This window comes from Dermacentor silvarum, chromosome 8, assembly GCF_013339745.2.
Source record: "Dermacentor silvarum isolate Dsil-2018 chromosome 8, BIME_Dsil_1.4, whole genome shotgun sequence".
NCBI classification, from domain to species: Eukaryota; Metazoa; Arthropoda; class Arachnida; order Ixodida; family Ixodidae; genus Dermacentor; species Dermacentor silvarum.
Window position 1 is genome coordinate 64,119,048 of NC_051161.1, and position 25,762 is coordinate 64,144,809.

Here is a 25,762-nt window from a genome sequence, read left to right on the forward strand (position 1 = left end):
TGCGCGTATATAGGACGTGCATGGCACATAAGAGTGTTTATTTCATTGTTGTAGCGCAGTCGTAGATATTATACAGACCAGACTTTTCAGCGCTTGTAGGTTGCAGCCATCTTTTGCCGGGGAGTGCGTCAACCGGCGGTATTAACGGCCACGATAGCACTCAGCCATTTCTTATCGCATGCTTGTAGCCAGTTATCGCTCGCCATCAGCTGTCAAGTCATCAAATCCGCAGTCCTTGCGCGGGCTGCGCCGATAGGCGACGACTGGGATAGAAATTAGGTGCGCTTTCTGTGAACACGGGTGCGAAAATGCAGAAAAATTGCAGTCTAGGGCATGCACTTTTTCACGATGTACAATGATCACGGAATGAAGCGCGTCAATTTAGGCCTAACCAACGCGCATACTTGCGTTTGAACTTTGCAACGTTTGCAGTTCGTGTGACATTGGTGTAATTTTGTTTCGTACACTTAGGTCAGAGTCCGCGTCACCTTTAGTGACCATATTCTTATCGACATGGTATAAACTATGGAGTAAGTGCACATGTTAAGTGTTCCACCGTCGCGTTTCATTACGTGAGCACTGTACATGAGCATTTGGTCTTGCGCTGTAGTATTGGTGCTGTAATAATACCGCCATATTTCCTTCTTACCTATCTCCTCCAAAGTCGCAGAACACCTCATCAACGTGAGATTATCAAATTTTCTTGTTAAGCACACTGCAATCACCGATAAGCAGTATGACTTTCAGAAAGGAAAATCTGCAGAAGACGTGCTTATACGTACGCAGAAGACACCGTGTATTGCAAAGAACTTAGATGAGTGGCTTTACACTGTAGGTATATGTCTTGATTTCAAGACAGCGTTTAATCCTGTCTACCGTGGCACTTAAATATATAAAATAATTAAATTAAGCTATGGGGTTTTACGTGCCAAAACCACGATCCGATTATAAGTCACGCCGTAGTGGGGGACTCCGGAATAATTTGGACGACCTGGGTTTCTTTAACGTGCACCTAAATCTAAGCACACGGGTGTTTTCGCATTTCAACCATATCGAAATGCGGCCGCCGTGGCCGGGATTCGATCCCGCGACCTCGTGCTTAGTAGCCCAACACCATAGCCACTAAGCAACCACGGTGGGTTGTATAAAATATCAAAGTTCAAGGGATAGCTCAGCAACTTATAGGTGGTTACTTGACCAATCGCTGCCAGTATGCTAAAGTAAACAGAATTCGTTTGTAAACAGGTGTTCTAAAATAATGTTTCATTCTGTGACCCATCTTATTTTCACTTTACGTAAATGACTTATATAACAGTCCTTTAACACAGCAACTCATTTAATATGCAGATGACACACGTTTTTCGCAGGAGAAAACAGTTATAGCTTCGAAAGAGAATGCGAACACTGGCTCGCGCAACTATCTGTATGGATAAATGCAAACAAACTATAGTGGAATGTTTGTAAAACAAGATATGTTGTTCTATCAAACAGCAAAAAAAAAAAAAAAAAAAAAATGTACGCCCTTCAAAGCACTTTGAAGGGCGTACATTTTTTGCGAGGCGAGAAGGTGGTAAAGACTTCCGATCCTCCGAGCCGCTGCCAGAGGTACCGGCAACAGTCACCAATGCCGCGCGCGTTCGGTGCGAACGCAGGCAAAACGCCGACGGCGTCGACAACAGTTCTGCGCGTTGCTGGTGCTGCTGCATGTCCAAGTTTATACAGCTGAAAACTACTATCCTTACTCCGCATAGCTCTCTACTAATTTGCTATCGCAATTGATGCATCGCCTTTCGGGTGACACTGCGACATTTTTTATGTGTTCTTTTTTTATCCAGCTAAGGGGGAAAACAATTTCCCTCCCAAATGAATTGCGACACTTTGGTACTTCGATTGATTCTCTACTACAAAAGGGAAGCGAAAATAGAGTATTACGCGAGGACCATATATGACATGGCAGTCGCTAGGCGGTAGGACTTGAGTTGCCGGTGGCTATTATAATCGTTCTTTATTGTCATTGCTTGCTTGAATGCAAATAGCAGTTGTTATTTCCTTAAATAAAACAAGTCAACAAAACTTTAGCCCTACAAATTATCGGAACTTTTTCGCGTCCCCGTCGCGCACGTAACTATGTAAATACAGATTTTTGCTTAAATGCTAAGAATTTGCGTTTACTGCATTAAATATGTGTGAAGCAGCATGGCTATGATATTAACGCGCTTGTTTAACTAAGCGTTACGTTTCGCAGAGAACAGAAAAAAAGAACGCCAGATATGTATGCGTACAAGTGATAAAGCACAATAACCTGCTACTTTAATTGCATTGTACAGGAACACAGCCTTCCTTATAGCAAGTGCGTGCATGATTAGCAGAAAATGACGCATTAGTTCAGTTACGAGCAGCTGTGCCAACGGAACAGGCAGAAGCGAAACGCAGAAAACCACCGAGGTAGTACCGAAACACAGATTGCGACCCTGAAGGCCGGTGCCCCATAGAACGACAGTTTGAGCTTCTTTCACGTGTAGGAACTTTCTGCGCGTTTCGTACGAAATTGTGACCTTGGCGGAATACGATATAAATTTACTGGCAGTCAGCGCGTTTCACCGAAAGAAATTATGCCCAAGACGCTCAGAGAGAAGCGTGGTCATGTACTGTACATTTCAAAGCGCGCCGTCGACCGCATTAAAGCATCGATCCACATTAACACGTGATATATGATAAAGGGTGTGTCAAGGACACTATGCCTCGGCACACAGCGCACCGCGTTTTGCGCACCCTTGTACCATCTACCGCGGCAAGCTCGAAGAAACAATGAACAACAATCACGTACGTGTACACTCGGAAAGCATTTATTACGCTTGCAATTAACACTTTAAGCAGGCCAGCAAACTATAGTTAACATTAATGAGGATTCCCTCGAAGCGAATGATACGCTAGGTATAGAGAGTGGCTTCTGACTTACCATCTGAGGTACGTGTTGCCGTGGCGTCTACCATGGTATCAATGAGGACGGTAGGTCGGTTGGCCATGGGTGCCCACGGTAAAACCCCCAATGAGGCCGTGCAGGGAGGAGACATGGGTTTGGGTCTCCTTTGAAGTGGTAGAAAAAATAGTTTCGAAGAAAGGCTCGGGAATATGGATGAAAATAAACGGACGGGTAAAGTGCGCAAATATCTACCTCAAAAGCGTGGACATGGAATAGAGGAAGAGCTCAAGAAAGTTGGCAACCAAGTACAGATTAATCGAAAGCGTAAATAAACAATCAGGAGTCGTCAGAAAAAAAAAACGAGTGAGAGAAACAGAGTGAATTGGATCGAAAAAATGGAGAAAAAAAAAGAGCACGGAGTGGGAAGAATGGGAAGAAAGGAATTATAAGGGAAAATCTGTACGACAGCACAAAGGGAAGTGGCTTGCTATTTTATGCTCGAGCTGGTTGCCTAAGGGACAAAAACATACCGGAGCAAATATTCGCAACAACATAAGGCATGTGTGTGATGAAAAAAAAAGAAAATAATAAAGCCCACGGGAACGACTCAGCAACTCGTTATGGAATGCCAAGATATTGACCCAGCGAGACTCCTAGGGAGTGTCCGTCTTCCGGAAGCGTTGGGATTCCGATAAGATGGGAGGACTGTCAGCAGTGAAGATAAGTAAGAAACGAATAGAGTATTGGTAGAAGAAAAGCGGGGAAGAGAGTTGATAGAGCTGGAGTCATCGCAAGTGTAGGTAATGGCACGGTGTAGTGATAGAGGTTTTAAGTACGGGAGTTAAGATCGAGATCAGATAGGCAAACGACTATATAGTGACAGATGTATTAAAAGTTAATTAAATGAAGCAGGTTAGGGAGCCATTTGTCCCACTCAGTTTCAAATGGGATGCCAATAAACATCATCGTCGTCATCATCATCATCATCATCAATAAATCGGTGCAATTGCACTTCAACACCTCGCATATAGGGACCACCTATCAGTCTTTGCATGGCAACTAACGTACATCGTTGTACATACGTTGTATATATAGTTGCATAGCGCTGTACACAATTAACCAACGCCGTACCCACCATACACGATAGCCGAATGGCTGTGGCATTGAACCGTTGAGCTCGAGGTGGCGGTTTCGATCCCGGCCGTGGCAGCCGCATTTCGATGGGGCGAAATGCGACAACATTCACGTACTTAAATTTAGGTGCAACCCCAAGTGGTCAAAATTATTTCGGAGACCCCTGCTACAGCATCCCTCGTTCTCATATCGTAGTTTTGGCACGTAAAACTCATTAAATAACTTTTTTTATCAATATGATAGCGTTGTCTATTTTATTTTATTTTTTTGTTATTTGTGTATACTGCAGCCCTATCGGGCTATTGCAGAAGTGGGCGTGAAAAGCAGGGCAATGACAAATAATACAGGCAATACGAACAATACAAACCAATACAAGCCAAAACTATTCAATATAGTTGCTAAGAATAAGTTTAAAGGAAGTTTAATAGTTTAAAGCAGAAACCGGCATGGTCTTTTTTAAGAGCCAGAATCACATCTTACAACCTATGACTGCTCCTTATTTCCAAAAACAAAGAATGGAAAGCCCTACTAGAGAAATGTTTGAATCTGAAATGAATGTATTGTAAACGCGCTGTATACTTCTCGCGTCTGACGCTGCTCGAACTCTATTCTTTAGTCTTTTTTTTTTTCTTGTTGTGTGTACATTTTTGTGTACGGGTATACAGGGTATACATTTTCCTGTACAGGGTGTTTCAGCGACCACTTTCAAAAATGTTTAAAGGTTGCCTGTGACAGAGAGCACATTTCTAGTTCATGAGCTGGTCTACTCGAAGAGGCGGACATTACTTGCACAAGAAATCGAGATGCATAATCAACTAATTAACAAAAAATGAACTAATTAGGTTTTGAATTGTGGCGTGCCCACTGGTCCGGTACATCCAATCTATAAATAGTACCGTGAAGACAGGTGTAGCGTTTCTCAGAGACTGTTGCATAACTTTCTTTTTTTTTTTTCATTTTGCAGGATCGAGACAGCAAGACTGGTGATCGAGATGCCTTGCCAACAACGCAATCGTCACGACGGCAGGTATGACAGAAATGACCGCAGCGGAAACTGCCAAAGCGGGTTCACACGAAAGTATAAAAAGCAAGAAAGTTCAGCAGTCGTTAAGTGACGCTCTAACGAATATTGAAAAGGGATGCGAAATATGGAAAGTGAAAAATAATTCAGGGCAAACCATTTATATTGCGCATAACAAACAAAGTGTGTGCTCGAACATAAGTACACGGTGCACTCTGCAGTACTTCCCACAGTTGACACTTTTAAGTGCCTTGGGGTAAATATAAAAATAATTAAAAATGTATATATATATAATAAGTTGGAACGACCACATCACGGAAGTGTGCAACAACGCGGAAAAGAAGCGCTGGTTTCCGCAAATCAGCGTCCCAGTCTACAAAACTAACTGCATATCTGACATTTCTGAGGTGAACGCTTGGAGATGCAAGCATTGCATGGGACCCTGTTCAGTCTGGATTGATTGATAAACTGTAAAAGGTGCCACGCAGAGCAGCCAGGTTTATACTTTTGCAGGTGCGCCCGCACAGACTCTGTTTCCGAAACGCTGAGCCAGCTAAAGTTGCCAACGCTAGCCAAAAGGCGACGTGCAGTTCGGCTAAAGCATCTCTTCCTGCTTACTAAAAATTATTTTAACATCGACAGTACACCGAACCTAACAGCGTAACAAAGTAGAACGTTAAGGAGAAACTGGTATGGTCTTTTTCAACAACCAAAATCACATCTTACAACCTATGCCTGCTTTTTATCTCCAAAAACAATTAAAGAATGGAAAGCGCTATTAGACGAATGTTTGAATCTAAAATGAATGTATTGTAAACGCACTGTATTTCTCGTGTCTGATGCTGCTCGAACTCTCTCTAGTTTTTTTTTTTTTTTTACCATGTATACATTTTTGTATACAGGGTGTTTCAGCGAACACTTTCAAAGATGTTTAAAGGTCGCCTGTGACAGATAGCACATTTCTAGTTCATGAGCTGGTCTACTCGGAGAGGCGGACATTACCTGCTCAAAAAAAAATTGAGATGCATAATCGACAAATCGACAAAATGTCGTTTTAGGCATTGAAGCACAAAAGTAACTGGAACGGCAATGCATTTCTCACCGAAGTTCGGGAATTAATACCTGGAAACTGTTGTCATCCTGAGAATTCGTTCCAAGTAGATCCGCTTTGCGAACTCCATGGCTAGAAATTGTAAATTGCAATATGGGCCATACGTTCAGAATCTGAATCAGAATCAGTTTATTCAATACAAAAAACGGGGTTAATTACATGGTAAGTATATACAGAAGGATTAATTAGATAAAAGCTTAATTAGTGAAATTTTGTTATTAGTAGATTATGCATTTCAATTTTTTGTGCAAGTAATGTCCGCCTCTTCGAGTAGACCAGCTCATGAACTAGAATTCTCTGCGCTATCTGCCACAGTCAATCTTAGAAAATTTTTGATAGTGTTCGCTGAAACAGCCGGTATATTCATGTATATAGCGCATAACTCCTTTTCACATGCTTGCGACATATTTTTTAAATACTTTTTAATCTATTCGTGCTTACATATTTTCATTTATTCGAATAGCTTGTGATTGTATTACTTACGAATTGTATTGTTATTGTAAGTGCTGCTTTTAACCCACCCTGTAACGGCCGCAATACCAACAGTATATTGCAAATAATAACAAAAAATCGGAATTTTGTTCCACATGCGCGGCGTCGAGTGACGCTTATACGTCACTGCAGACGCATCAAGCCCGTTTCGTACGGAACAATTATCTGCTGTCATTTTGAGTATGTTGAGACGTGGGCTCCCGACATATTTTAATTCTATGGAATTTTTATATGAAATAGAAAAATCTTTCCTTACATCGGAACCGAGCTTACTTTGTCAGCGCACGCTTTTGCTTCAGCATAAAGAAAATAAAAATAAGGAAAACTTAATTGACAGGAGGTAGAAAATACGGCTAATGCGTTGCACGACGTTCCGACCTTGAGAGAGTCCACAAAATATATATTTTGTGTGCTTTTATACTTGTTATGGCCTTGCTGTGAAGTCCGATGAAGCAACATAGCAGACGACTGAGCCAGCTGGAGCTAGTGTCAAAACATCGCTATGTCCAGCTTTCACGTGACCACTTTCTGCGTCATGACGTCACGACGCAGTCGCATCCTGGAGAACGAAACAGAAACTGGCTATAGAATACTAATATATTAAATTATTTAGTGGTGCTCTGAGGCTTGCCAGCGTTTTCTTTCTTCTTTTTTTTTCTTATGTTTAGAGGTCTAAGACATTCACTTAATACAAAAAATAGAGCAACAAATATCATGTTAGTACTGCTTTATTGCTTCCGCTTCTTCAATGAACTAAACAACCAGCAGCGCTACAGAAGGCAACACTAGCTCTAATTACGGTGACTCAATGGATATAGCGTTCGCCTGCTGAATACGAAGTTGCGGGTTTAAGTACCTGCCGCGGGGTTGGCGCATTCCAAAGGGGTTGAACGCAAAGACGTTCCGTTTAAGGAAGGACTGATTAAGGAAGTACACGTTAAGGAAGTACGCGTTAAGGAAGTACTAGTGGTAAAAAATAATCGAGAGCTCTCAACTGCAGCGTCTCTCGAGCCCCTGTGTACTGCTCTCATATTTTCATATGAAAGCGTTCAATAAATAAATAAATAAATAAATAAATAAATAAATAAATAAATAAATAAATAAATAAATAAATAAATAAATAAATAAATAAATAAATAAATAACAAATAACAAAATAAATAAATAAATAAATAAATAAATAAATAAATAAATAAATAAATAAATAAATAAATAAATAAATAAATAAATAAATAAGAGTTTGTTTCAAAATTGTGTATTCCACTTGCTTCGTTACATGTTGCAAAGGAGTTGAAGCTTTACAGCATGAAATGGGCTCGGTAGGTTATGAAAATGCAACAAACGTTGTAATGTGTCCGATGTTCAGTGTTGTGCCGTGTCAGCGGCATCTTTTACAATGGGTGCTGCTTGATGCATTCGTTAAGAAGCGTTAAGCTGCAGTGGTGCAAGAAAAAGAGGAAATATATTTCAGGACCTCTAAAGGTAAACGTGTCGCTAACATAGACAACGCAAAACTTTCCCTCAAACATCGTGGCTGACCCGAGACGCATGGATTCCGCGTAGGTCATTACAGGACACGATCTGATGCTAGACAAGAGATAGGTCTCAAAATATTAGTTGTTTTTTTTTTTCATTTTTTGTAGCGCTGCTCTGTAATTACAACACAATAACAGCCTGACGAAATACTGAGTGCAGACATCCAACAGACATAATTCTGATAATGATATCTCATTACAGTCACTAAGCAGTAACCCAGCATGTTGACCTATAGTTTCTTCGCCTTTTATTTAGTGTTTGGCATCGGTATCTCGCTGAGTAGGCGTAGCAGGAACTTTTCCACACTGCTGAAATAAATAATCACATTAGTTGGATATATCGTATTTACTAGTGTAATGCCCACACTTCTAATTGCAAAAATATGAAATAAAAAAAGATTTGAATAAGATTTAAATAAGCGTCCCGTCCATACTCGCGCGAAGGCGCTACAAGTTGGTCGGCTAATGTTAATCTGCTCATAGTCGGCTGCCACACGTTTGTTTGCATGGCAGTCTGAGCGCACTTCGAGGCTTCTGTGAGTATAACTTGCGTCGTGTAGAGCCCGCATTCGGTAAAAGATAAAACAAAAAAAGAGTGCGGGACTTAAGTGAGTAAATACGATTTTAGAGGGCCCCTCCACAGGTCACATAACAAATTTCGTTTATGTGCTGGAAGTTATGGAAGTTTATGCGCTGGAAGTTATGCGCTGGACGAGGGAAAAAGTAGATCAAACGGAAGTACGTATCTCTTGCTACTTGCTACAGTACAAAGTAAAACAATACCACGCAGAAATTCGGTTAGTACATGTTATTGTATCTCTAAACTTTAATCCGTCTATTAAAGCAACATATTACACAATCAGCTGATGTTGCCTTAAATAATTCTCCAAGTCACGTGTCACTGAATGACGTCACAACACTGCCATGTACGCGCACCTGCTCGATTGACGTCGACTCTCCGGCTGGGAGCGGGGCGCCCGCGAGAAGGGCTAACGGCGTTTGGCGCGAAATTTACGTGTAAGCTCTTTCCGCGGCGCGTAGGGATGTAATACTTAGCAGACACGATCGTTAGCGTGCATTGTATGCACAGCGCTTGTCAGCTCAATATGGCCAGAATTAGGCATTATGTGTCCCTCTGCAAAAAAAAAAAAAAAAAAAAAAAAGTCGATACAATTGAAGAAAGCGTCGCTTATGGTAGATTCTAACAAGTTGGTTGCACATGGCGTCATGTGTTCGTTTTCTTTCCGTCCAATGCAGAGCAGCTCTTCACGTATACACTCGCGCAAGGGAAACCCGCACACCGCCATCGCGTTGTTCCTGGCAGCGCTGGCTGTGGCCGGTGGCGTGCTGCTCATCAGCAGATGGCTGGCCTACGAACCCGTCGTGGGCTTCTGTGAAACTCCCGATTGCCGGAAACACGTCGAAGAGCTGAAGGCCGCCATAGACCTCAGAGTCGATCCGTGCACAGACTTCTACAAGTTCGCCTGCGGTTCCTGGAAGCCCTCGGGCAAGGAGAAATCCCTGCTAGCTCGCGTCTTCGCCTCGTCGGCCGCCACAGCGATGGAGGAGATGCAGGCAGATCCGCAGCTTTCCGTGGTGCCGACGGCACCCCAGTACTACCAGAGCTGCATCGGGGCCCGCACTGATTTAGACAGCGAGCTGGAGATCTTCAAGAATTTTAAGCACGACCTAGGCCTCGACTGGCCCGAAAAGGAGCAGAACGGCGTGGTCGATCCGTTGACGCTGCTGCTGAACTTGAGCATAAACTGGAACTTTCACGTGTTCTTTAACCTGCGAGCCATGCCGGTGTACAGAAGGAGAAGCCAGACGCTGTACATGAGGCGCGGCTTAATGTCACCCAAATGGCAGGACCTGAGCGAACCGCGAAAGTGGACGGCGAACGTCCGGGAACACTGCAGACATCTGAAGGCCAACCTTCCGAGCAGCGCCTACGCGGAACTGGAAGCGGTGGTCAAGGATCTCATGAACGCCGCCATCAGCGTCCCGCCGGATGCCACCAACGACACCAAGTTTACGCTGAACGACATCGAGCACTTCATACAGCCCTCTTCGAGCTGGTGGCGGGACCGGTTGAACGAACTCCATGGGCCCCAGTTCAGGTGGACGCTGTACAGTCCAGTGGCGCTCGAGGACGCCACCATCCTCCAGAAACTCGACCGCCTGGTGAAAAACTACGCAGAAAAAAGGGCGTCTCTGCTTACCGGGTTAGCATGGGTGTTTGTCCGGCAGAACTTGTGGCTGATCGCCGGAAAGCCGGAGCTGATCCTCGAGGTCGACGCCTCTGCGCTCCGTATGGCCATGAAGAAGGCCTGCCTCAACTACGTGCAGTCGTATTTCGGGCTGCTCATCTCGGCCAGACACATATACGAGCGCTACAACTCTACCGTCCGCGCCTCGCTGCAACGATTTTACGACTTCATCAAGATGGAGGTGAGGCAGCAGTTCCGCGGCAGCCGTTGGATCGAGGAGACGGTCACGGCGAAGGCGATCGCCAAGCTGGACGAGCTGAGCTTCAACGCGATGCCCGACGACCGCTTCTTCTCGAAGATCGATTTGAACCAGCTGTACAAGAACTTCCCCAGGATCCGCGGCCAGTTCGTGGAGAACTTCATCGCCATAGCCAAGGCGTATCGCCAGGTCATCGGCGAGGACAGCTTCATCACCATCTTCTCGAAGCGGCTCGGAGGCGGCGACGCGAGTCGCTACAACTATTACTACAACATCGCCTACGTGGCGCTGGGCGCCATGGAGCCGCCGATTCTGTACAGCGAAGGCACGCCGGCCATGCAGTACGGGTCGCTGGGCCTGATGTTGGCGCAGTGCATGGTGCGCTCGTTCGACGGCCGCGGCGCGTTCGTCAACAAGGGTGGCGACAACGAGGCATGGTGGGGGGCGTCGGAGGAGTACCAGAAGCGCGTCAACTGCGACTTCTTGTACGGGCAGGGTGGCCCGAGCGGCGGGCCTGGCTCGCGGCGCCAGTCAGTGCTGTTCCCGCTGGTGACCGGGCTGGCCGTCACGTACGCCGCGTACCGAAGCGAAGTAACGTTGCAGTACCAGAGCAAGTACGCCGTCGACGAGCTTCGTCTGCGGGGCCTGGACAACTTCTCGGAAGACCAGCTGTTCTTCCTGACCTACTGCCTGACCACCTGCGCTGCCAACAGCAGTGGCGAAGCGTGCAATGTGCCCCTCAGGCACTCGCTCAACTTTGCCGCCGCTTTCCGCTGCACGTTGAATAGCCCGATGAACCCATCGAAAAAGTGCCGGTTTTTCGATTGAACCGGCACCGCCAATGTCGTTTTTCGTTTTGCCCCCTTTTTTTCATCTCTTCTAGTTCGCAATTTGAAAGCTTGCATACGGGGCAAAGGAAAATTATTCGTAAGGTCTTTTTTCTTTAATTTTTGCACTGTGTTCGTTGGACAGCTGAGTGGCAACGGCTGTACTTTATTCTAGATACGCATCACATAAGCACACGTCCCGCCATGTTTTCCTTTTTGTTTATTTGCGGTAACATAACGACGCCAAGCTGGACTTAAAAGCGTATGCAGTATGCGTGTCTACTCGGCGCACGGTGCGGGTCACGAATTCGCATTTACGAACACTCCTTCGCTCAAGGTCTCGGCCTGTCATAGACAGACAGACAGACAAAGAACTTTTATTCAGGTCCTGAGGAACTGCGTTTGGACGCCCCCTGTCATAAAATACGACTTCTTCGCTGCTGCATGTTCATGTTCTAGTCGATGCACTAGACACGGGTGGCTGTTAAAATGAAAGAAATAAGAGCAAGGGGCTCCTGGGGGCGGAAACGCGAAAGCTGGACTTGTAGAAACGAGGGGGAAACTCTTTTCTTGCAGTAAACAAACCGCTCGCTCTATAGCAACCTTGATCGCACAGTCTTTCATTTCGAGAAAAAAAAAATTAAACTCTTCGAATGACTGCCGGCTTTTCGAAGAAAGCTGGCTTGTGCAATGCGCAAGCCGTGCTTAGCTTGCGTTCCCGGGAAGCCGCAGAATATTTTGCTGTGTTTAGCAACGGGAAAATACGGAAACTCTATTCGCCTCCGATATGTAGCTGGAATCTGCAGGAACGATTAAAGAGCAAAGTGAGACTGCCTTCAACAGTCGCGAGATTATGTGCACGCTGAGATATTTGCGCTTTTCAGATGGTAAGTATACACAGAGGTATTGGCGTTTGCGTAATTAAATTATGGGGTTTTACGTGCCAAAACCAGTTCTGATTATGAGGCACGCCGTAGTGGGGGACTCCGGAAATGTGGACCACCTGGCGTTTGCGTAATTGTGAATGGCGCAAAACGCATAGGAAGAATATTGGACGCACAAATACGCACTACCATCTGGTTATTCGCGTAAACACATATGAACATTCCACAGAGAAAGCGAAGCAGGCTGGCAGTTTGAAGTTCTAAAAGAAAGCATTCGCACCTTAAACAAGGCATGGTGAAGTGATTTTTTTTTGGGCACGTGCAAGCAGTGCATAGATATCACAAGAAGAAAATAGAAGCAAGGACGTTAAAACACCATAGGGGTTCAAAATTAATCCAGAGTGCCCCCCCTCTCCAACCGCGTGCCTCAATTGGATCGTGGTATTGGTGCGCAAAATCCGAGACTTCAATTTCTAAGAAAGAACCAGGCAGATAGAATAATAGAACTAATAGAACTAATAGAAGGAACCAAGACTGACATAGCGCAATAACTTTGAAAGTACTTTCATAGTTGACATATTTTGCTAACCTCTCCGGTGCTAGGAAAATTGTGAATCTTGGTTCTTTCTGTTGGTTGTCCTGTCCTGGTTTTCAGACAGTGTTTGCTCGCGGAAAAATATAACGGGACCATGGCTTCTATTTAGGAGGGTGTTTGTGCGTTCGTTAAAGTTTATGTTCGTATTGCGTTTTATTGCCCGATCCAGTTCAATCGGCCGGTGATTATTGCGCCTCCTCCGCCAAAGAAAGCGAGCTTTTTTCAGAGCGAAAACTTTCCTGGGTTATACCCTCCGGCAGTTTGCTGAACGCGGCTGCTGCTGTATTTTTAGTTTATTTATTTATTTGGATGTAGCAGCATGGAATCGTATGCTGCTGTCGTGTTGAGTAGCTAACACACTGGACAGCATTCGCTTAACAGATCGGCCAATGTGCGAGCATAGCACTAACCCTACAGATGTGATGATGCCCTGCTCTGTTCTCAGCTAAATTACGCAGTGAAACCGCAAGCAGTACCTAAATTTATTCAATGCAAAATATATATGCCGTCAAGCTCATAATCTATTGATTAAAATGGATCTTTTTGGACTTTATTCATTGGGGTTTAGCCCGTATGCTCCGTCGGGGTCTTGCCGAGTAAAGTTGGCCGATCCAAGAGGTAGCGTAATTCGCTGTCGTGTGGGCCGCGTGGCAGCGGGTGGTCTCCGCGTCTTGCTTTCTTGCCTGTCCGTCATGACGGGAAGAAGCTATATTGCAAAACGCGGTGCATACTGCAAAAAAAAAAAGAGGTTTTATGCCATTTAAATACCCCTTTCACTGAAACTTTTGTTTCGTATAAATTCCAACATACGCTTTGCATCTGCATAATTTTTTTCTTGCGCAGCTACGTTCTTACTATTAAGGCCATATTACATTCCAGCCACGTATACATGAGCCTGCTGTACACAGTCCTACAAGCAGCTCTGACGCCAACAGCCCGCTAAGGAACAGGCTGAAACGGTACGATCAGACGTACGATCTGCCGTGACCATTAACTGCACATTCAACAGGATCTTATATAGTTCGACATATGTTTTGTATCTGCATAATTTTTTTTGTGCAGCCACGACGCTCCTGGGATTAAGGCCAAATTACATACATTCAAGCCACGTCGATGAGCCTATATAATCCTTCCTTCCGGCAGCCCTGTCGGCAACAGCCCACCAAGAGACACCCTGAAACGGTACGATACCTCACCCTATCAGGCGTCTGATCTGTCGAGACCACTAACTACGCACCCGACAGGTGTTTATAGATTCCCAAAGCCGGAACCAAGCCGTCTTTCAGACGCGCCGCACGTCGCATCGGACTCCGGCCATGTCATCTCCACGTTTTAAAAAGATGCCAAGTAGTAACAGTAAATTAGAATGAGCGTCACTTATGGTCCAGTCTGCTTCCGTTTCACGCACTCATACCCGTGCCACACGGGCAAAGTAAAGTGCACTTTGAGCGAGTGCACTTCAGCGCGCCGAGTGTAACTTTGGCGGTGCGCTGCTACACGAGAAAGAAAAGTGTTCTTTCAAATTGATGGCCATGGAGACCGGGAGTGAGACGGGAAAGCATATATTTGTTAATATAAAAATGTGTGCACGAAAACAGTTTATTATTGTTAGAAACAAGAATCACAATTGGCCTTTACAAGCGCCGGCAACGACGGCAACTTGACCAGCAACATTCAAAACGACTCGATCCGCCAAACAACTGCGCAGCCATTACCCGGCGTGGTCAAAGTTGGTTCTTTGTTCTATGGCGTGGTCGTGAACAGCCCGAGAGCGAGAGAGAGTAGTTTTTTGCTGTTCTTGCTTTATTTTTTTGTGGTTTGGCACGTTTTGTAATCTTAACGTTAGCAATTTAAAACAATGTTATTAAAAATTACTCCTGACTCTTCTTTCAATATCACTTTATGTATCTTCTAAGCGTGGTAACGAGGCTACACACTTCGTCGCCGCGAAGTGAGTTCGCCGAACACACTAGCCGGCGAGTGCGCTGTATACAGTGAGTGTCACTAAGCGTTCCCGTGTGGCAGCCTGCGAATGACACAAGCCGCGAAGTGCACTCGCTGAAAGTGCACTTTGCCCGTGTGGCACGGGTATCAGACAGTGCAGAGCACTGCGTCGATTTTGCTTCTCCCATGAGGCGCGAGCGCAGTGGACTTCAAAACAACAAAGAAGCGAAGTCGACACGCCCTCACGCTTATCATTATTAAGGCGAAAGTCTTAGGTGTCTATGTTGGCATTGCCCTTGGCGGTGACCTTGTGGTAACCTTGGTGAAACTGCGCCGTGACTAAGGATGGCCGACGCCGCAAAGAGTAAAAACACGCCTAAAAATGCTCGGATTGGAGTCACATTCCTCAGGGAGGTTCCTGTAAACAAAGTAAATCGGCGGCTTTGAAAAGAAAATTTGGTAAATTTCAGTCTTGGTGGGAATCGAACCCGGGCCTCGTGGTGCGAGACGAGCACGCTTCCCTGAAGCCACGGCAGCTCTTTTTTTTTTTTTTTATTGCGTGGAATTATTAATAGCTAGCTTTATGCGAAAACTAGTTACGTTTCATTTATACATAAACATGAAAAACGAATGCACAAATGCTAGGCAGTCTAATGAAAGTTCAAAAATCGGGCAAACAAACACAAGCGTCCAGATACGAAATCCACTCAGGAACGGGATCAAAGGTTGCAACCACACTTCGCACTTGAACTACCATTTCTCCAATGACAGACCTTGTCGAGTGAGGTGGCTCGGCATGTCTGTCGATCATTCGGCTTCCCCATAATAAACAGAGTCCTAACAACATAAACAAATTATATGGTGTACTACTGATTGTCTTTTTGAAAGGAAGGAACCGAATACACGTAAGATGTGAGCGTAAATTCTTTTTTGATCGTTCTTTGTAAAATCTCCCAAAAATAAAATGCGTCACGAGAAAGAATAGAGCGATGTTCTGGTGTCTCGGGTTGGTTGCAAAGACTACAATTTGTATTCCAGCTAGGGTACATATAATCCTTTTTCATGAAGCCATCTTTTAACTGGCAGAGTGGGACCACATTTACCCTGATGCATACTCGCCACTCTGCAAAGCGTGCGAGTGCGCATCTTAAAGAAAAATGTTTTCGCTGCTGGCGTTATACACATTCTACGGACACGGCCAAGAACAGCTTGACCAAACAGAGACAGAGTCGGCTTTCTATATATAGGTGCAGGGAAAAGGTTATTTACAAGTGCTGTATTTAGCGACGTTCGATCAACGCTAAATAAATATCTGGCTTTTAAAAATGAAATAGTGTCGACGAGTTCTTTTAGGAAGCCCCATAATGGCAGTTGTTGAGCAGAGTTTGTCGTGACAAAAAGAAAAGGGAGGTGTGAAGCAAGACGTGTTCGATTAACCGCAAGAAGGAATGGATGACGGGCGTTTTTAATGTAAAATAATCGCATAGCCAATTGTCGCGCAAAGAAATTCGCTAGACTGAGACCTCCCTCCTCAAGTGGAAGAAAAAAGATTGTCCCTTCTCATGGCTTCCCATGATGAACACCAAATAAAACATGCAAATATTCTATGAAATGCCTGAACATGGACACGAGAGGAGTGCAAGATATGCTCCACAGTTGTGGCTAACTAAAGGTGTGCCTAGTGCGTGCCTCATTGCACATGTCGGGGTTGCTCAGTCAGCTAAGGCGTTGCGCTGCTGAGCACTGAGATCGCGGGATCGAATCCCGGCCGCGGCGGCCGCATTTCGATGGAGGCGAAATGCAAAAACGCCCGTGTGCTTGCGTTGTAGTGCACGTTAGAGAACCCCAGGTGGTCAAAATTAATCCGGAGCCCTCCACTACGGCGTGCCTCATAATCAGCACTGGTTTTGGCACGTAAAACCCCAGAAAGTCGCAGCAGAAGCACATGTCACGTGGTCACAGAGATGCGCTCGTGCCACTGCTCGCGCGTACTTCGTCGTCTTCTTCCACAGCTGGCTCCGCTGACCATGCCAGCGTTCCCACACTGCCCCTCGCGCTCGTGCCACAGCTCGCGTGTTCGTCGTCGTCTTCGCCCGCAGTTGGCAGGCTTTCACCTTCACGTTTTACAAACGTGGTACACTTGCTTACTTTTTTTTTACACCTTAGTAATACAGTCCATTAAGTTAGCAGGAAGCAAATAATTATGTTCACATTTCGAAACTTGTCCGATTCCTTCTCGTGAGTACGTGCCATGCGATAAAGGAATCAACAACAGCAACGCTCCACTCAACAGGTTATGTAGTGGTGGGAGGGCAGTGTTCTACGTAGAGTTCCTTACAATTACTAGAGCTAACTCTGGCGCTTGCAATCGTTCAGCCAACACGAGAATGATAGTACATGGAGTTCTCTGATCTTCGTGCTTGGGGCTTCGGACGATCTTGTGGCTTCGTTTATTACACTTCATCTGGACCTAAAGTGGCCCGCATTTGAAAGCACTTTATAGTTTGTATTTAACGTAGAGGGTAATAAGACTCTGCAAGCGCGAACAATCGCTGCTAATTGCCGCGGTTCGCTTGTCCATGCGTCCGTGGCTTAATGGTTTCAATATCGGGCCAGTGGTCCTGTGTTTTGCCGTCGGGAAATTTTAATAATGTTTCCTGAATTATTTATAATGCAGTACTTCTTAAAAATGATCACTTTGCAAGGTCGCAAAGCCATTTTAAAGCCGTAAGGACGAAGTTTAGTCAAATCCATGTACTATACCCATCATTCCCGTGCATGCTGAATTGCCCTGCTTGAAGCTCCCGCAGACATTAGCGCCAAAGTCGAATTCCTCCTAGTAATTATATGAAGCTCTATGCTGTTTTATACCAGTCAGTCTATAAACCTTCGACTGCAGCAATGAGCGTTGTGCGCACGCGCAGTAGCGTTCACGCTTATCTGTGCGAATTGTTAGGATGTACCGGCCTCTCAGCTACGACGCTCTGGTATACAATTGACTTGAGGGAAATCTGGGGCTACCCGTCTATAGGCGAGTTTACTTACAGACGCTGTGCCATGATTGGAGTGCCTGATATGAGTGTGGGAGGCTTGTCGCGAGCATAGGTTTGGCTTAAAGCAATCCCTTCCGTAAATGGCCTTAGAAAAAGTTTTCTTCGAATGAAATCGTTAGATGAAGTCTCCTTTTGCCCGTAATGCATATTTAGTTATTGTTTACTCGCATACTTAATACAAATACAGGAATTGAAAAAAAATTAGTCATATTCAGTGCCCCTTTAAAATGTAGCTGCAGAAAACACGGAGAAAACGAACAAAGAAAAGAACACTAGGGTGGAGCGTCACGTGACAATCTTGAACCCTATAGTCATAAAAAAAAGCAGAAGTCGTTGGAAAAATGAGGCACCCGTGCCGACGTGATGATGGCAAGTGGTCATTACTATGACTACCCCGCGCTGTTGTTGTGGCCTCTTTGTCTGCCCCGCCGCTCGAAAGTTGTAACGGTCAGCTAATGGGGCGGAGGCTCGGGAGCAAGTGTTGCCTCTGCAACGGCAACAGTGTTTCCAGGTATCGGGGCCAAGAACAAAGGCCTCAAAGGCGGCGAGCAGAAAGAGAGCGGCACGGGCTGGAGAAAGTCGCGGCAATAGCGCTGCGGTAAACGTCACTCAAGCTCGCCACGAATCAAGTAACGTGTACAGCCTGCGTCTCCTAGATAGCACAAGGCCGGTGCACTTCGATCCGTGACGTCATACTACCTCGCCCGACTGCCACAGAATCTAATGGGGACGCTCCCGAGTAAGCCGTGGTGATTTTGACGTGCATCGCTTTCGTCACGCAGGGTTTGGCAATGGAAATTTCGGTCCAAGTAGCGTGACGCCACAAAGCAGAGTGCACAGGCCTGCTATCTAGGCGGCGTTGGTACAGCGCATTTGACGAGTGAAAGCAGAGAAAGAGAGCGGCGTCGCAGGAGGTTGCTTCGCGAAGATTGACTGCCTGACGTCGCACTGCCTTCTAAGGCGTTTTTCTTTTTTTCGTACTCGTGTTTTTACTTTTTTTTTGACGACAAGGCCTTCTTTAGAGACTTCATATCGACTTGAGGTTCATGAGACCTGGGTAATATGACCGACAATTTTTATTCACTTTCGTCAAAGGAAGACGATTTGAGGCCTTCTAGTGCACGTACGGGACAACGAAAAAGGCGTAAAAATGAACCTAGGAACGAAAAGGACGCCAAAATTAGCGTAGATCTGTGTACGAAACGCAAAAAGGCTGAAATTAAACCCAGATGTGTCCGTTCAAACTGCGCACACCTAAAACCGGAGCCGGAAGTGCAGCTTTACTCAACAAAATATGTGGGCCGATTTCGGAGATAGTGCAGTCTAAAAATGCGGGTATTTCCCGAATGTAGTGGAGTCTAAACAACAAATCGCATGGTACACTAGTGCGCCCAGAAAGACCTTGTATTTTATCGATGTCGTGTTGACTCGCCGTTTAGACTGCGCTATCTCGGGGATCAACCCACATTTTTTTTCCTCTACGGTAGCGAACTCTGCGCTGACGCCATCTTGTTGCGCTCCGACGGAAATCAGACGATCCGCTTCCGCAACCTGTGAAAGTGCACCTCGCGTCGCTCGCGAACGCGTCCGGGCTCCGCTAAGCAGGGAGCGGCGCGTACTATAGTTAATTTTCGGAACATGCTGGACACCGATGCCTCGAGATAAGCGGCAATGACGAGTGACTCCATGAAACCTTACAGCACTTACCTGTACGTACGTACAAACGACAAACACCATCCGCTAGACCTCAATGCGATATGGCTGGTCCGTCAGGACAAGATGGATCAACAGCGTTGGTTGCCGGAGGATTCGGTCGCGACAGCATAAACTTCTTTTGAGAAGCTGGCATGTAAAACAGATGGCTGTTGCCGTACCTGCCCCTCTTAATGCAACGCAACGTGTAGTCCAAACCTTCCTCAAACGAGATACATGTAGCGCGCGTCCTATTTCTACCAGGTGCCCGTGACTTGCTTTATGTGCAGAGAAAAGGGACGCAATTTGCGTATCGAACTTCCAGGCAGTTAACGCGCCCCGTTTACGAAACTTCCGGTTCTTCGGTATAAACTCAGTGGGGTGGAAAAAGAAAACTAAGGCCCGATAGGTATGACGCAATGAATTTGCAAATGTTGACACCTTGCAAGAGCAAGTAGTAATGTTTTAGGTAACGAGTAACCGACCTCTTCGTAATTATCTCGTGGCACCTTATTTCCGGTCGAGGCCGTCATACATGCTATCAACAAATAGACTTCCCGCAGGTTAGCTTTGCTCCAGCGCAACAGTTCTGCGCTAATATAACAACAGATAACTTCGGCACGGCCTTCTCTCGATTCTTTCTCCTTATTTGCATCGCTGCTACTATTTGTATGCTTTCTTCGCATAACTTCGGCGGCGCGAACGAACGATCTTATTACGTAAACCCTGGGAGCAGGCTATAAGAAAATGAAACATAAAGCCAAAGCAAATAAGGTCGCGCGATTTGTGGCCGTGTAATAGTTACTCTCGCGGCTTTACACGGTGCCGCTGACGCAACCGCGCGATGAGCACGAATTTCATCAGCTTCAGGTCAAGGATGCACCGCGCTGCGCTCAAGCGCACTGTGTGTAAGGAGCTTGCCCAAGTTGGTTGTTTATTTGGCTTATCAAGATTATTTTCTTACCCACAGAGCAGTCCGCAGTCACCATCGTTTATCATTAGAGAGATGCCTTTATGCGGACGCTATCTATGTGCAGAAGATCCCTCGTTGCATGTGCGCACGCAGCATGAAGCGCGGCTTACTGCGTAACTACAAGGATGCTGTCAGGCGCCTGTACATTTTACGTAGAAGCTTTCTTGGGCTAAATTACCCCCCCCCCCCCCCCTCTCTTCACCTTCCCCATCTTGTTCTGCCCAAAATGTCAAGGCGGCTTACATAATCCCCAGCAGCATACCGTTCGAATCGCCACGTTTTCTGGATTGATACAGCCTATTACCGCTTGATGTCGTACTGGAAATCAAAGTTCAGCACGTCTTTTTTTTTTCTGATCAAAGGTCAAGGTCTTCGTGACGGCCTTCAAGACGGCCGACGCGCGCGGTCATCGCCGCAGCGAGTGAATCCGGAAGGGAGAGCTTATAGAGCAGGTCAAAGCAGGCCGCGCCGCGCAAGGTGTGCCTGGCGAACCTGGCCGTCACGCGGAAACGTTGGCCGTACACACGTGCTTACGCCGAGAGCTGCCCCTCCGCCGAGAGTGCGCCGCCCAGAACCGGCTGCTAGCGCTGCGGCTAGCTACAGCGTACGGGATGCGACGCAGCCTCCCGCCGCAAGTTCGCCGGCGGCAGTCGGAAGAGGTCCGGCGGCGGCGGCCGCGCAGAACGAGGTCTCGATCGTCCCGCGCCCAGCCTCCTCTTCCACCGCCGCCGTTGACAAAAAAAAAAACGGGGGCCTCTCCCTTCCTCGGCGATCCTTCCTTCCTCCTTGGCGGCTCTCTAGCCTACTTTCTGAAGCAGCTTTCGCTTTCTATTTCAGGATTTCCTGCTGGCGCGATTGAGAACGCGTCGAGAAAGGAGAGGGGGAGGGGCGGGTGGTCGTGTACGCGCCGGGTGACGCGATAAATTTGGCAACATTCTCGGGGCAGCTCTTCTAGGAGGAGGAACGGAGTCTGCGGACGCCCTTTCCTGCTCCGGCGTGGACGTGTCTGACCGTGGGCTCTTCTTCACCTGGTCCGGCGACCAGGAAGGGAGGCCCCCTGGCTGGGGGAAAAGGCGCATTCCGGTCGCCGCCGGTGGATTGCGACTGGGGTGGTGAGGCCCTACAACGGGGAGACTGTCCACCGACCGACGGGACAGGATGCCTACACGTGCGCCGGTATCGCTGTCGGCGCCATATATGGGCCCACCCGTTGTCGCGATCCCCCCCCCCCCCCCCCCCCCCAGAGCCCCCTTTCCCTTACGCCAGCACGTTCACTGCCTACCCCTCCAACCCAAACGGCTCGTGAAGAAAACTGGCGGGGGAAGCAGGATATACAAGACCACAGCACTGGCGATGGCGCCCTGACCCAGTATGGCGACCGACGAGTCCGGGTGTCCGACGACGACGACAGGGGAAACCGCGGAACGCCCAAGGCGGCGGCGGCGGCGGCAGCAGCATGGGTTGGGAGGCCGCCTTGGCCTAGAAGCCACATGGGCGCACCGCGGCACGACGTTTCCTATCAGCGCTAAAAAGGAGCGCGGCGCAAAGAGCACACGGCCTTGGCCGATTACGCGTGGAACCAAACAGATGAGACCAGCATATCGCTAGAAATAAAGGTCTTACCGCCGTGACGTTTCTGGGGGGACGAGGCCTGGGCAGGCCTCACGCGATACCACAGCACGGGCGGCGAAATATCCACCAGCCACGACGATGAGAAAAAATGTACAAGCACTGGTTTATTGCAATGGGGCTAAAAAATTAAACGAAATAAACCGGAACATGGAACACGACACATGCACGCGCGCGCGGTGAACTATGTACAAGAGGACGGGGGGGAGAGTGAGGCGCCATGACACGGTGACACACCATAACACCGGCGACAGTAGGTCCTTGAGGGGAGGGGCTGCCACGACGCGCTCACTCGTCCTTGCGTAGCAGGTAATTGCGGTAGTAGAAATCCGAGAAGAGTCCCGTGAACAGGGCCGTCTCCAGCACCATGAAGTAAGACATGATGCGCGGGAAGCCGCAGTCGTAGAAGATGGGAATTCCGCCGTGCACCATGAGCATAAAAAACTGGATGATCTGCAGCTGGGTGACGTACTTCTTCCACCACAGGTTCGGCCGTAGCGAGGGCCCCAGGGCGGCGAGGCCGTAGTAGGTGTACATGAACATGTGCACGGCCGTGTTCAGGATGGGGAACATGGCCACCTGTCCCGTGATGCCGTTGTTGATGTCCATCCAGACGGTGGACAGCGCCAGCGAGTGGTGCAGCAGGTGCAGGAAGCTGATGTGGCTGTTCTTCTTGAGCAGCACGAAGAACACCGTGTCGAGCAGCTCGCCGACCTTCATGAGCATGTAGAACCAGCCGTGGTAGAGCAGCGGCCCCGCGCTAGCCGTCGTGTCGGTGCCTTGGCAGAAGAGGTCGTACGGTTGCAGGGACGGCGTCCTGTCACGCAGGTAGGTGAGCCGTAGCGTGAGGCAGAAGAAGTAGACGCTGAGCAGCACCATGACCACGTTGTAGGCCACCACTACGGGCCGGATGGGGAAGGCCCTCCGGTTCTTCATGAGCGCCGGCCCGAGGCGTAACGAAAAGTAGAGGTAACCGGCCAGGATGGACACGATGACCGCCGGTGATCCCATCAGGGGCCAATGCCGCACCCGGGGGTCACCCCCCGAGAACAGCATGGACGACAGCGAGTGGTGCTGCGCGGGTAGGTCCTCGGAGTTCGCCATGCTCGACTGGCCCAGATCGGGCCCCCTGCGCCTCTTATACGGCGCGAGCGTGCGCCAGCGATCGGACCCTCTCCCTCCGAGTCAATGCACCTTGCGCCGGAGAAAGCAGCCAAGGCCGGGCTTTCCTCTTTTTTTGCCGAACTAGGCCAGCCGCCCATTTATAGACCCTTCCTGGGTCAATGTCGTTATGCAACGCCTTGTGCCCGGCACTGCTTTCCTTCTCGCGTTCACCCTCTCCCCTTCCTGATGGCGCGCCTGTTATCGAAGGCTCCGAATCACTGTCCCTTTCTCTCCATCGCTTCCCCTTCCTCTCGAGGCCGACGGAAGGAATCGCGCTGCACTAATGTGGAAAAGTAAAACTCATTCCCTCGTGATGGCTGCGCTGCCGTCCAGCAAAACAGTGCTTTGTTAAGGATCTGCAGACACGCGCGCCCGAAACACGTCTTATCGGCAAAATACGTCAGGTAATTTTTGCTCGCGGTGATTCCCGTGCGTCGAACGTGACGAGCGGTCACACCGCCCCGCTCTCAGTCTTTGTCGCTTTCATTTCTTTGTGCAGTTGACGGAGCTCACGACGTCCCAATACAACACCTGTAGGATTTGAGAGGCGCCGCCGTGGAGGGCTCTGGATCGATTTGGACCATCTGAGGTTCCTGTAACGAGCTCTTAATTTAAAATACACGGGGTCTTTTTGCATCCCGGCCTTACATAAACGCGGCCAGAAATGGAACTCACCACTTCCGGCTCAGCAGCAGGTGCTGTATGTTCGTTCGATCACCTTCTGTGTTTCTTTTTTTTTAATTTCTAGCGCACGTTAATTCGTTGCTGCACAGTAGCTTAGTTATTATTAAAGGAAACATGAACACTACACACGAGATAAAGTGAGACAGGCTAGCAATTATTTCCTGAAAGGGACATCCCACCTAACCATTTGAAGAGCGGGAAAGCAAGAAGAAGCCACAGCACTACACTTCACATGACACATAGAGTATAAGCACTACGAAAAAAAAAGTTGGAAAGCAATTAATCCCGTAGCCGGGAAGAATTCTAGGACATCTTAGTGGTCCCGGCATCGATGAACGGGAAGAAGGCAAACCAAGGGGCCCGATTTCAGCCACAACCATAGGTGAAACCATCAGTCATCAATCAAGATTAATTGACCTTTCCGAAATTAGTCAGTGAGCGAACATCGTAAAAGAGGCAACTACCAGAACTTTCTGAGCAGCGCAGAGCGACGACCATTTAAAGGCGGGCATTGTAAAGGCGTTATCAGCGTTATTTTAATGTGGCGTATAGCTGTCGAGCGCATCGACAAGATTCCCTCGCGCTACAGTATGTAGTGCGTGGATTGGACGCTGTATACGTCACACAAACTGAAAGTATTCCACGAAAGTGATCGTACGAGTGATCCTGAGCACCGTAATCGCTCAGTCATAACAGAGTGTGAGGGATATAAGAGAGTACGAAAAAGGTAACAGACATCCGGGGGCACAACTTATTGTTCGGTTTGCTAGCACTCGTACTTCGACAAACATTGGCAGCGATTAAAATGGCTACAGAAACAAGCGCAAAAGACACTACGATGCGCCACTTGCAAGTGATTTATTGAGCGAAATACAATATCCGAACTTCTTTTCCTAGTTACTGAAATCCCTTGTCAACTTGGCTTGAAATGTGGCGTTTTCTGATTCACACTACGCCGACACGAGAACGATTTTGGTCTGCCGACTGATGACGCGAGCAGTTTACAGGACGAAAACGCTGTCAACAACAGTCGGCCGGCAGGCCAAAATTGGTGCCATGTCGGCCTAGTGTGAATCAACCTTTAGGTGATAAGTCAACCGGGGACGTGACACAGACACATGCCGATTCTGCTCTGCTGATAAAGTCCGCTTCGGTTATTTCACTCAGCGTCTTGCCTTTGCGGCGCGTGGGTACAACTCATTGGGCAAGCAGAGGTGTTCATCCCGGCAATGTCCTGAAAGCTGGCCATCCCGATAACCTTTAACGGCATTGTTGCGCTCGCGTAATATACCGTTTAGACAGCTGCTCATACGTTCGTCATACACACTTATAGATAGTTTGCACATACGTCATCGCGGACGCCATCTTTAGGTACCAGCAGCTCGAGAAGCGGCGTAATCAAGAAACATGACAGCATTAAAGCACGACAGGCACGTCTTGCGTCGAACTTCAAAGCGATAACAGCGATAAACCTGTGAAAAACAGTCGCCGTCAAAAAGTAAAACAGAGTGCTCGTGATAAGACGGTGCACTGACGTCATCGTAGCCGCCATCTTTAGGTACTAGAACGGTGGGAGCTGCCTCGGTGACGTCACATGAAAACTATCTATACAAAGCAAATGAACCCAATAGAC

General features: G+C 47.5%; 3 protein-coding genes across 4 annotated transcripts in view; 2 read left to right on the forward strand and 1 right to left on the reverse strand.

The window, feature by feature from the left end:
* The window catches only part of LOC119462169 (uncharacterized), a gene marked incomplete at its 5' end in the record, with an annotated part of 47,633 nt that extends 36,121 nt beyond the window's left edge, over positions 1-11,512 (forward strand). The window contains 2 exons of the mRNA XM_049672860.1: positions 5,022-5,084; positions 9,473-11,512. Of these exons, the coding sequence (XP_049528817.1) occupies positions 5,022-5,084; positions 9,473-11,512 (2,103 nt within the window). The remainder of the gene's footprint in view (positions 1-5,021; positions 5,085-9,472) is intronic.
* The window catches only part of LOC119461357 (mitochondrial pyruvate carrier 2-like), a 337,603-nt gene that overhangs the window by 78,213 nt on the left and 233,628 nt on the right, over positions 1-25,762 (forward strand). The gene's annotated exons all lie outside the window — the stretch shown is intronic.
* LOC119461352 (elongation of very long chain fatty acids protein AAEL008004) lies at positions 22,369-23,663 on the reverse strand. Its single transcript, XM_037722631.2, has one exon. It carries the CDS (start codon positions 23,383-23,385, stop codon positions 22,570-22,572), a length of 816 nt encoding a protein of 271 aa, XP_037578559.1. The 5' UTR covers positions 23,386-23,663; the 3' UTR covers positions 22,369-22,569.